The 12,515-nt window shown below is 41.4% G+C and overlaps 1 protein-coding gene across 1 annotated transcript; it reads right to left on the bottom strand.

Moving 5' to 3' along the window:
- Positions 1-513: 513 nt before the first annotated feature.
- sf3b6 (splicing factor 3b, subunit 6) lies at positions 514-8,905 on the bottom strand. The gene is made up of 4 exons (XM_063036921.1): positions 8,761-8,905; positions 8,346-8,464; positions 2,155-2,293; positions 514-941 (listed from the first exon to the last, which is right to left on the bottom strand). Exons 1-4 carry the CDS (start codon positions 8,788-8,790, stop codon positions 855-857), a joined length of 375 nt encoding a protein of 124 aa, XP_062892991.1. The 5' UTR covers positions 8,791-8,905; the 3' UTR covers positions 514-854.
- Positions 8,906-12,515: the final 3,610 nt, after the last annotated feature.

Here is a 12,515-nt window from a genome sequence, read left to right as displayed (position 1 = left end):
ACAGCACCATCTACATCAAATCCAACTCCTCCTCTGTTAAAAAGCAACTCACTGATGGGGTAGACCTGCAGTATTTTAAGCTCTTAGTGCCCAGCTAGACTTTGTGATTGTAAAAATGTTTAAAAAGGACAATGACACCTTTGGGTGATCCTGTAGAAGCCTGCAATTGAATATGCTACCATCTTACCAGAAGTAAAATTATAAAGATGAAAAATAATCAGGTATACAGAAGCAAACTTAACAGCTAAAGGTCATCTATGACTCATCGACACTTGTTTGTTAAGTTTCTCTATGTTCTGGGTTAACCATAGCGCTGACTCCAATATGGTAACACTTGCACTAAGTTTTCATTTACTCTCAGTAAATAACTAAGCTGGTGATTAGAGAAGTAATGGAAGGTCATGATAAGGAGCTACAGTTTGAATTTACAGATACTCCAACTTGTCCTAAAAACTGATTATCCAGTATTATGACTACCAAATTCAATATCAATAGACTTGACTACAACTGCAGCTTTCATACAAAGAACCATATTTTATTATTTCTGAGTTCAAGTAAGCACATTATGAACAAGAAAAGCTTCAACACTACAGTAAAAACAAGGTAATTTAAATATATTTTTGTATTTAATTGTTATGCTTTAAATCAGGAAAATATTACAAAGAAAAATTGTTTTTGATAATTCACCAGGAAATGAGAGCCAAAATAAATGGCACTATTTAAAATAACCACCCACTTGTTCTAAGTAAATGATTTTCTGACATTATCAAATTCTTAAAATTTTCAATTACTTGTTATTCAAAATCCTTTCAACAATATTTACAATACAACAACTGAAACAAAGACTCAATGGTTCATTTTGTTTCTGTGTTAATTCCATACTTTTCCTTGAGAATTTTGAGTTGCTCTTCCTTTTTCTTTGTATCCATCTTCTGGAATGCCTATTTATATAGTAAAATAAAGATAATTAAAAACCACTGAAGGACCAGAATTCTAGACTACACCTTTACAAACGTGTATTATTGTCAATTAAAAATTATCACAGCAAAATGTTAAAGCTCCAAAGATCATTAACCATAATACTAAATACAAGAAATTCTGTAGATGCTGCAAATCCAAAGCAACATACACAAAATCCTAGAGGAACTCAACAGATCAGGCTGAGGCCCTTCTTCAGGGCTGGAAGGGGGGGGGGGGGGAAGAAGATGCCTGAATAAAAATTTTGGGGAGGGGTACGAGGATAGCTAGAAGATGATATGTGAAGACTGGTAGGTGAGAAAGACAAAGGGCTGGAGAGGAAGGAATCTGCTAGAAGGAGAGTGGACCATAGGGAAAAAAGAAGGAGGAAAGGTACCAGTGGGAAGTGATAGGCAGTGAGAAAAGGTAAGAGATCAAAGTGGGGAATCAAGATGGAGGAGCAACACCTTATATTCCATCTGGGTAGCCTCCAACCTGAATATAGATTTCTCCTTTCAGTAAAAAACTTCCCCCATCTTCCCTTCTACTTTTATTGCCCACTCTAGCCTCTTATCACTTCTCACCCCCAAATAGTGCCTCCCTCTCCTATATTCCACTTTCCTCTCCTATCAGATTTTTACACCTCTAGCCCTTTACCTTTCCCACCCACCTGTCTTTGCCTATCACCTCCCAGCTATCCTGCTTCCCCTCCTGCCACGCTATTCTGACAGCGTTGAACAAGGGTCTCAGCCCGAAGTGTCAAATGTTCATTTCCATGGATGCTGCCTGACTTTCAGAGTTCCTCCAGCATTTTGAGTAAAATTATTAAATACAAGTTGTTTATTCAGTAGAACCCACACTTCCACCTTTAACCACAATCCATACATAGCTTCATACACTATGATTGAAGCTGGCACAAAATATTCATTTCCCTGATTTTGGTCTCTTTCTCTCCTATCCTTTATTGTAGCAGGGCCTCAGGTCACCTTGCATTCCTTGATACCTATTTCTCACACAGAATAAATCTCAGAAACAACCATCTCTTTATTCAATTTCCTGCGGGGGGGGGGGGGTTGTCCCCCTTTCCATTTGCAAAATGTTAAAATTTTAAAGAAGTGACCTATATAACCTCAAACTGTTTATAAATCTATTACCGTATTGATAATTAAAATTGCAATTTAAGTATTGAACACTTACCCTATTTGCATTGTAGTATAAAACTACAAGGTATCTGTTACAGACATTAAAACCAGACAAGTGATCACAAGCATTCTTGGCATCAAAAATGTCTTCATACACAACATAAGCTGTTCCTCTCGTCTCAGGTGTATTCCCACTGTAAGGCAAGTTACAATTACTAATGCAAGTTTGAACAATGTTAAAATTAGTGTCAATTACAAGTTTCATCAGCTCAACTCTGACCTTTCTTCTTTTGGTGGTCTCATAATGAACAAACTGCAACATCACTTTTGAAGGTCATCTCACTTGAGACCCTGCCTGTAAAATGCTACACTGAAACAAAAGACAAGGTCAGCTGCTTCAATAATAGACCTTCTTCACTACTGGACAGCACCAAGTTCAAGGACAAAGCAAAGCATCCTGAACTGTGGGGATGAATGTTTTTTCAAATCCAGTCCCTCAAATTTGCATGACAGATGCCATGTAGAAGGATTTGTCACTTTAGGCTTAATTGTCTGAGGTGACGGTGAGGATCCCAGACAAATGGATGCACAGAGAGCCAAAGCATCTCTGCCCATTAAGTTTAAAGTTATTAAATTCAGCCAGCTCAATAGAAACAAAAACTGAAATTAATCAAGGGTTTAGGATTTATTGAGCGACAATGGGTAGACAGCTGAGATGTAACTAAGATCTAACCAATCAGCACGCAAAGCCAAATGAATAATGTTTTCATGTGCAGCATTTCATTGTAATTCTTGTTTGAAACTTTACGGAGCTTAAGAGATTAAACTTTAATAAACATACTTCTTTCATTTATAAAATTTACAACTTACTCATAGTAAAGTAAACTAAAATACTGTTTCCTCTGAACATTTGGTTTCAATTAGAACCTTATCACCTGGGTATAAATTTCTCACAGCATGGAAATACTGAATTCTGTACCAGTTTTGCTTGGTTAGAAGAACAAATTTCTGCCTGTGAAAGTTTGGGCACATAAGTTGGTGCAGGATACAAGTGACATTCACTTGCAGTAGCGATACAGTTTTGAATTTGGTTAAGGATTCTTTATTCATTGCCTTGGAAAAAGTATTCAGCCCTCACAACTAATTTCATATTTTACTGGCTCATTTTCTAAATTTAAAATACTGAAATAGAATTTTAAAGCTAATCTATAAAACAACGTGTATCACGTCAAATCAAAAGAAAAATTCCAAAGCCTGTCAAGAGTTTACAAAATATTAGAAACCAAAATTGTGAGGCTGAAAAAGTATTCATCCCCATCATGATTACAATACTAACTTTTCCCAGGTGCAGTATTGTACACTACTTACCAACTCACTCAATTTGGTGTGTAAACAATTAAGAGTATCACCTGTTTTCAATGAATTCATAAGAATAAATACCCCCCCCCGCCTCTGTGAAGTCCAACAGTATGGTAGATTTTCAACAGACCAAACTAAAATGAAGACAAAAGAGCATCCAAGACTAGTCAGGGAAATGATAACAAAGAAGTACAAATCTGGGGAAGGGTAAAAGATTATCTCAAAGGCACTGAACATATCTGAGCTCAGTGCAGTCCAGCGTGAAAAAGTGGAAAAAAATACAAAACCACAACCACATTGCGTAGGTCAGGCTGCCCCTCTAATGTCAGTCACCAGAGAAGAATGGCACTTGTAAGAGAGGCTACTATGATGTCAACAGTCACTCTGAGTGAACTGCTGAAGTCAATGGCTGCAACTGGAGATGAAGTTCATGGCTCCAGAATCTCTAAGGCTTTACACAAAAAGGGTATTTATGGAAGAGTGGCAAGGAAGACAACCTGACTAAAAAAAATTCTTGCCCTTGAACTTTGCCAAGCACCACTTAGAAGATACTGTAAAGATGTGGAAGAAGGTTTTGTGGTCAAATGAGACTAAAGTGACTTTCTAGTACACGTGGTGTAAATCTAATACTGTGCCTCAGCCAGGTAAAACACCATCCGTAGTGTAAAGTATGGTGTAGGTAGCATCATGCTATGGGGATACTTTTAAGCAGCAGGGACCAAAAATCTGGTCAGAAATGATGGAAAGATGAATGCTGCTAAATACAAAGAAATCCTGGATAAAAACCTGCTAGCCTCTGCTAGAAAGCTTAAACTGGGGAGAAAGTTAGTCTTTCAGTAGGACGATGACCCAAAGCACACTGCAAGAGCCACCATGGAGTGGCTTCAGATGAAGAAAATTGACGTCCTCAAGTGGCCCAGTCGGAGTCCTGACCATAACCCAATCAAACATCTATGGCAAGACTCAATATTGCAGCATGAGCAATCTTGCAAAGAGGAATGGGCAAATCTTGCTCCATGTTGTGCAAAGGTAATAGAGGCTATCCAAAAAGACCACTGACCGTAATAGCTGTGAGAGGTGGTTCAACCAAGTACTGAGCAAAGGGGGATGAGTACTTTTAAACTGCTGACATTCCCATTTTTGAATTTTTAGTTTTTCATGCTTTACAATTCTCCCTGTTTTGGCTTCTACTCTGAAAAAAGGAGCATGTGATTCACAAATAAAAATGCTCAGTTAAATTGATCAAAATTCCTGGTTGTCATACTCATTTACAGTACAGTGCAAAAATCTTAGGCACATGTAAAAAAATATGTAAAGCGAATACACTTTCAAAAATAATGAAAAGTTTGTAAATATCAAAACATTCACTATAAAGAGCAGCAAAGTAAAAAAAAACACCAAATCAAATCAATATTTGGTATGACCACCCTTTGCCTTTAATTTCTCTTTGGTACACTATGCAGTTTTATAAGAAAATCAGCTGGTAGATAGTCCAAGCTTTCCACAGTTCGTCTACAGCAAGCTGTCTTGCTTGCTTTTTCTCTCCAGATAATCCCATTCTCGATGATGTTGAGATCAGGGCTCCGGAGGACATACAATCTGTTGAAGAACTCCTCGTTCTCCTTTTGGTTGAAGATAGTTCTTTATGACCTGCTGCAGAATGAAGTTGGAACTGATCAAGCGCCCCCCTGACGGTATTGCATGATGCATGAGAATCTGCTTGCATTTTTCAGCACTGAGGATTCCATTAACTCTGAATAGGTCACTAACTCCATTTGCAGAAATGCAGCCCAGACCTCTGCAGTGCTTTACTGTTGGCTGCAGACACTCATTCATGTAGTGCTCTCCAGCTGTTCCACTGACAGACTGCCTCTTGCTTCAAGTCAAGTCACTTTTTATTGTCATTTCGACCATAACTGCTGGTACAGTACACAGTAAAAATGAGATGTTTTTCAGGACCATGGTGCTACATGAAATACAAAAATTACACTGAACTACATAAAACAACACAAGAACTACACTAGACTACAGACCAACCCAGGACTGCATAAAGTACACAAAGCAGTGCAGGCATTACAATAAATAATAAACAAGACAACAGGCACAGCAGAGGGCAGTAGGTTGGTAGTCCAATGGCTTGGGGGAAAAACTGTTACGTAAACTAACAGCTGAATGGCGGTGTCCGGAATCACGTCCGTTTCTGTACTCCCGTTGAGTATTTTGTTGGAGTCATATGTAGTCCAATTTAATGTCCATTGGAGAGCAGAATGGATGGGAAAACCAGCTGGCTAGGACTTGCTTTTTTCCTGGCACAGACTCCTGCCCACTCGCCTCGCCTCCTCACACACCCCTTACGACGTCTCCACCTGCGGCCACTGGCATCAGGCAACTCCGAGGACTGCGGGCCCGATTCCTTCAGCAAGCCGACATTGGAGAGCAGAATAGATAGGAAAGCCGGTTGGCTAGGGCTTGCTTTTTTCCTGGCACAGACTCCTGCCCGCTTGGCCTCGCTTCCGCTTCCTCGCACACCGCTTATGATGTCCCCACCTCCGGCCACTGGCACCAGACAACTCTGAGGACTGCGGGCCCGATTCTCTCAGCAAGCTGAGGTCACGCAATTTAACCAGCAAATTTTCGTAAAGGTTTGTTTTTGGGTGATCGCTGTATTGTAGCAGTATGTGGTGATGGTAGATAGTCGCACTGTTATCCATTGCCCTAAACCCTTAATTGTGCCTTAAAATTAAATTAAAATACTAAAGTAGCACCAGATCTGAAAGGCCGCTGCTGCCGTGCTGCGCCGGCTGAAATTTCAAAATTTGAATAGTCAGTTCACAGCACTTGCTGCCACTCTTCTGCACCCCAGTCCTTGTGTTTCTGTGCATTGGTGAATTTGTTGACTTTGTCTCCACTTCAGAGGAATGGCTTTTTTGTAGCAGGAAGACCACCTCTGACAAGACTTCTCCAGACTATAGAGGGGCGTACTTGGGTTCCAGTGGTTTCTGAGAGTTCAGAGCTGATAGCAGTGCTGAACGACTTCTTAGAAGGGACACCAGTTCGCTCTATCACTCATCTGCCGCACTTGTTTCCATGGCCCACTGCATTTCTGGTCCTCAACTCTGCCTGTTTCCTCATGCTTCGTCAGAACAGCTTGGACAACACAGCTTGGAGCTCTTAGCTGCCACAAAATTTCTGCTTGTTGATGCAGGTTGACCACCTAGTGTCTTGTTGCTATGCTCACTCTTGCCATGGTATAAGAATTGATGATTTGAAGGTTAAACTCTCACAGCTGCCACACCCTCACCTTTCAGTTTGGTTGTCCAGCAAGTTTGACTCCTTTCGACACCTGTTTCTGTTTTCTTTAATCTGTTTAGTTCATTCAACTCATTCTTTCATTGATCATTAGAATCTTGTTTGTTATCTTTGTTTAATCATGCACCAGGCTACAAAGTAATCACATTTTTATTTGAAAAGTGGTCTATTACGTAGTATCACACACAAAATGCTGGAGGAACTCAGCAGACCAGGCAGCACCCATGGAAGAAAGTACAATGTTCCAGGCCGAGACCCTTCAGCAGGACTGGAAGAAAAAAGATGAGGAGTAGATTTAAAAGATGGAGGAGGGGAGAGAGAAACAGAAAGTGATAGCTGAAACCGGGAGGGGAAAGGGTGAAGTTAAGAGCTCGGAAGTTGATTAGTGAAAGAGATACAGGGCTGCTGAAGGGGGAATCTAATCAGAAAGTACAGAAGGCCATGGAAGAAAGAAAAGGGGGGAGAAGCACCAATGGGAGGCAATGGACAGGCAAGGAGAAAAGGTGAGAGGGAAAAGGGGATGGGAAACGGTGAGGGAATGGCAGCATTACCGGAAGTTCGAGAAATCTATGTTTATGCCATCAGGTTCAAGGCTACCCAGATGGAACACAAGAGGTTGTTCTTCCAAACTGAGTGTGGCTTTATTGGGTTAGTAGAGGAGGCTATGGATTGACATATCGGAATGGGAATAGGAAAAGGAATTAAGATGGGTGGGCACCGGGAGATCCCACATCTTCTGACAGAGCGTAGGTACTTGGCGAAATGGTCTCCCAATCTACTTCGAGTCTCACCGATATACAAGAGGCCACACCGGGAGCACTGGACACAGTATGTGACCCCAACAAACTCACAGCTGAAGTATCGCCTCACCTGGAAGTACTGTTTGGGGTCCTGAATGGTAGTGAGGGAGGTGTAAGGTTAGGTGTAGCACTTGTTCCACTTGCAAGGATAAGTGCCAGGAGGGAGATCAGCAAGAGGGATAAATGGACAAGGCAGTCACATAAGGAACGACCCCAGTGGAAAGCATAAAGTGTGCGTGGGGGTGGGGGTGGGGGTGGGGGTGGGGGGGAAGATGTGCTTGGTGGTAGGAGCCCTTTGGAGATGGCGGAAGTTCCAGAGAATTATGTGCTGAATGCAGAGGCTAGAGTTAGTATGTCACTTAAAATACAAACATTTCTCTGTAACATTCAATTTTTTTGGAAAATGAATGTTTGGATATCTAAAATTTACTCTTTTCTACTGACACACTGATGCAGAAGAGAAACAATAAACTTTTAAAACAAATTTATAGAAGAAAATATTGGGTGCCTCAAACTTTTGCACAGTAGAGTATGTGAACAAAGAGCTGAGGGCTGAATACTTCTACAAGGCACTATACTTACAGGGATATGGTGTGTGGATTGCATAGCTGACTGCTGAGGGTAGAGGAAAGAAACAGTAGTTATTCAGTACTGAAACTGAGTGTTGGATCTGAAATATTAACTGTTTCTCTTCTCATATCCACTGGCTGAATAGTTCCAGTATTTTGTTGTTATTTCAGACGTCCAGTACTTAAATTTTCTTTAAATGATTACTTACACTCTTATTTGTCTGATTGGCCCATACTTTCCAAATATGTCATACATTTCTTCTGCTGTTATTTTGTATGGCAAATTTCTTATGTATAAGATGCGGTTTACTTCAGGAGGCAAACGAATCTGAAATCGGAAGGAAGGGTAATTGTTAAAGAACCTCGTCTGTCGTAGGAAAGGGAGGAGGGAGGGGTGTGTGGAATGGGGGAGGCGGAGGAAGCTAGGAAAGGTCAGGTAGGAGATGAGGGAAAGGATGGATTCAGGGTACTGGACGCGAGGATAGGGCATAGTGAGGCCAGATTGATCGGCAGCGAAACAAACTATCTCTTCTCCCACTTCCATTGCAGTCACACAGGGATCCGATCCGCGAATACGGGACACACTCCAACACCTTAGCGCTACCGCCCAAAATACCAACTCACGTTTGCCCGTTTCGCCGCTTGCATCGCCATCTTGTCTCCTTCGCTGTCCGCCCAACACTCAACCGGATGGGACGTTCGCTCTCACGGCGATCAAACCGGAAGCCCTCTATCACTTGCGTCTCCTGCGTCATACGTCATACTCTCCACTGTTTGCCAGCCCCGACGGTCGTCACATGGGATCATAAATTAACCGGAAACGGCTGCTGAGTCTTTAACTTGATGATTCACTGCAGGAACGTAGCCTGTAGCTGCACCACGTAGTTAAGTGAAAAAATAAAGATTATTCTTTATTTTGGGGATGTTTAAATACTGGTGAGAAAACTAAAGGATTCGTTCTTGCCTGAAGCTTGAGAAAGAATGCAGGGAGGGTGTGGGTCTTGTACACAAAACACAGGAAGCAGGTCCGGGGGAAGTTTAAGGAAACGTAGCCCTTTAGCTCACAAGGCTTGGAATCTAAAAGCGGAGTAGTCTTCCTGCAGCGGTACAAGGCACAAGCGAACCACCTGGAGTAATTTTAACAATTTATTTTAGCCTCTTTAATGAAAGTATTACTTTCACCTCTTTAATTGAGTATTGAGTGGTAGTAGACGGGAGGCCTGTGACTACTGTTGTGCTAACAGGGATCGGTGCAGGGTCCGTTGTAGTAAGGTACGAGGGAACACCCTGTCAGGTCCTGGGGATTTATCCATCCCGATTTGCGGCAGAGTAGCAAGCACCTCCTCCTCTGTAATCTGTACAGGGTCCATGAAGTTGCTGTTGCTTTGCCTCACTTATATGGACTCTTGTCTGCATCCTGAGTAAATACAAAAACATTTAAAAAAAAATTAAGATATCTGTCATCTGTTTTGGCTCCACACATGGATTACCTTTCTGATCTTCCAGAGGACCAACTGAGTCTTTTGCAATCCTTTTGATCTTAATATATCTGTAGAATCCCTCAGAATTCTCCTTCACCTTGTCTGCTAGAGCAACCTTCAGTCTACTTTTAGCCCTTCTGATTTCTGTCTTGTGTTCTCTTGTATTTCTTATACTCCATAAGCAGCTCATTTGTTCCTACCTGCGATGCACTTCCTTTTTTCTCTTAACCAAGGTCTCGAATGTCTCTTGAAAACCAAGGTTCCCTATACTTATTATCTTTACTTTTTATTCTGACAGGCACTTGCAAGCTTTGTACTCTCAAAAATTTTGTTTTTGAAGGCCTCGCACTTACCAAGTACACATTTGCTGCAAACAGCCTGTCCCAATCCATACTTGCCAGCTCTTATAATGATACCATCAAATTTGGCCTATCTCCAAATTAGAATCTCAACCAGTGGACCAGACCTATCTCTGTCTATATTTACTTTGAAGCTAATGCCATTGTGGTCATTGTATGCAAAGTGTTCCCCTACACAAACTTCTGTCACCTGCCCCGTCTTATTCCCTACTAGCAGATCCTACTAGCGCACTCTCTCTTTGGAACTTCTACATATTAAACATAGAAACATAGAAAACCTACAGCACAAATACAGGCCCTTCAGCTCACAATGCTGTGCCAAACATGTCCTTACCTTAGAAATTACCTAGGCTTACCCATAACCCTCTATTTTTCTAAGCTCCGTGTACCTATCCAGGAGTCTCTTAAAAGACCCTATCGTATCCGCCTCCACCACCATTGCCAGCAGCCCATTCCACACACTCGCCACTCTCTGCATAAAAAAAGTTACCCCTGACATCTGCTCTGTACTGATGAAGCAAACTTTCCTGACACATTGGCAGACTCTATCCCACCTGGTTCCTTCACAGTATGGGATTCCCAGTCAATATGTGGAAAATTCAAATCACCTACTGGAACAATGTTATGTTTCTTGCAACAGTCTGCGATCTCTCTACAAATTAGTTCCTCTAAATCCCTAGAACTGTTGGTTGGTCTGTAATGTAGCCCCTTTAAAGTGGTCATATATTTCTTATTTCTCATTCCACCCATAAAGCCTCTCTGGATGAGCTCTCCAGTCTGTCCTGGTGGAGAACTTTCGTGACATTATTCCTGACTAGTAATGCCACCCCTCCTCCTTTAATCCCACCTGTTCTGTCACACCTAAAACAAAGGAATGCCGGATACCAAGCTGCCAGTACTAACCCTCCTCCAACTCAGTCTCATAATGGCTTCAGTATCATAATTCCATGTGTTCATCCATGCCCTGAGCTCATCCATCTTTCCTTCAATACTTCTCGCATTGAAATACAGGCAGCTCAGGACACTGGTCACACCATGCCCAAACTTTTGATTCCTAACTTTATCTGAGGTCTTACCAACATCTGTCTCTACAACCTCTCCAATAACTGTTCTGGTACTCTCTTTCCCATCCCCTGGCAACTCTAGTTTAAAACCCTCTGTGCAGCAGTAACAAACTTTCCCGCTAGGATATTAGTCCCCCTTCAGTTCAGGTGCAAACCATCTCTTCTGTACAGGTCCCACCTTCCATGGAAAAGATCCCAATGATCCAAATATTATATGCCCTCCCTTCTACAACAACTCCTCAGCCACATGTTAAACCATAATTTTTCTATTTCTGGCCTCATGCAAGGACTATTAAATATTCAATTTAACAGAGATATGATGGATGATGAAAAATAATAATAAAATTGTGGGCAGAGACAGAGTGATTCCAAAGCTTTGCCCAAGTTCAAAGTAAATTTATTATCAAAGTACATGTATATCACCATATACAACCCTGAGATTCATTTTCTTGTAGGCATACTCAATAAATCCATAATGGAATAATATCCATAACAGAATCAATGACCGACTGCACCAACTTGGGTGTTCAACCAGTATGCAGAAGACAACAAACTGTGGAAATACTAAAGAGAAAGAAATAACAATAATAAATAAATAAGCAATAAATATCGAGAACATGAGGTGAGGGGTCCTTGATAGTGAGTCCATAGGTCGTGGGAACATTTCAATGATGGGGCAAGTGAAATTGAGTGACGTTATCCCCGCTGGTTCAAGAGCTGACGTTGAGGGGCAATAACTGTTCCTGAACCCGGAGGTGTGACTCCCGAGGCTCCTGTATCTTCTTCCTGATGGCAGCAGTGAGTTAACGAAGTTAACCAATTTCACAACACATGCCGGTGATAATAAACCTGATTCTGATTCTGAAGGTCTCTGATGATGTTTTGTGTAGATGTGATCAGTGGTGGGGAGGGCTTTCCCTGTGATGGACTGGACTGTGTCCACTACTTTTTCTAGGATTTTCCATTCAAGGGCAATGATGTTTCCATACCAGGCCGTGATGCAACCAGTACTTTCCACTACACATCTATAGAAGTTGTTAAAGTTGTAGATGTCATGCCAAATCTTCAGAAACTCCTAAGGAAGTAGAGACGCTGCTGTGCTTTCTTCACAATTGCATTTTCTTGCTGGGCCCAGGACAGGTCCTCTGAAATAATAACACAGAGGAATTTAAAGTTGCTGACTCTCTCCGACTCTGATCTTCAATGAGGACTTCAGATTTTTTCTGTAGTTTTACAGTCTGAGTGTTATGCTTGGTTAACAGGAATTTTGTGAATGGCATAGGGCAAAGCAGTAAATGGTCCTCGTAAAACAAGAAAAAAACCAATGAGGTATCATTATTGTTAATTTCACTTACTGGGATAAACCACTTCCTGGACGATTACACAGAGGGCTCATTTCAACTTCCTTGCATGTTTGAATAAAGAACAAGCATGAGTGACAAAATCCACTTCTCTTCAGAAGAAGCAAAGTTAAG

The sequence above is a fragment of the Mobula hypostoma genome, chromosome 2, assembly GCF_963921235.1.
Source record: "Mobula hypostoma chromosome 2, sMobHyp1.1, whole genome shotgun sequence".
Taxonomy (NCBI): domain Eukaryota; kingdom Metazoa; phylum Chordata; class Chondrichthyes; order Myliobatiformes; family Myliobatidae; genus Mobula; species Mobula hypostoma.
Note: the sequence above shows the minus strand (reverse complement) of the source record. Positions and strands in the feature narration are given on the sequence as shown.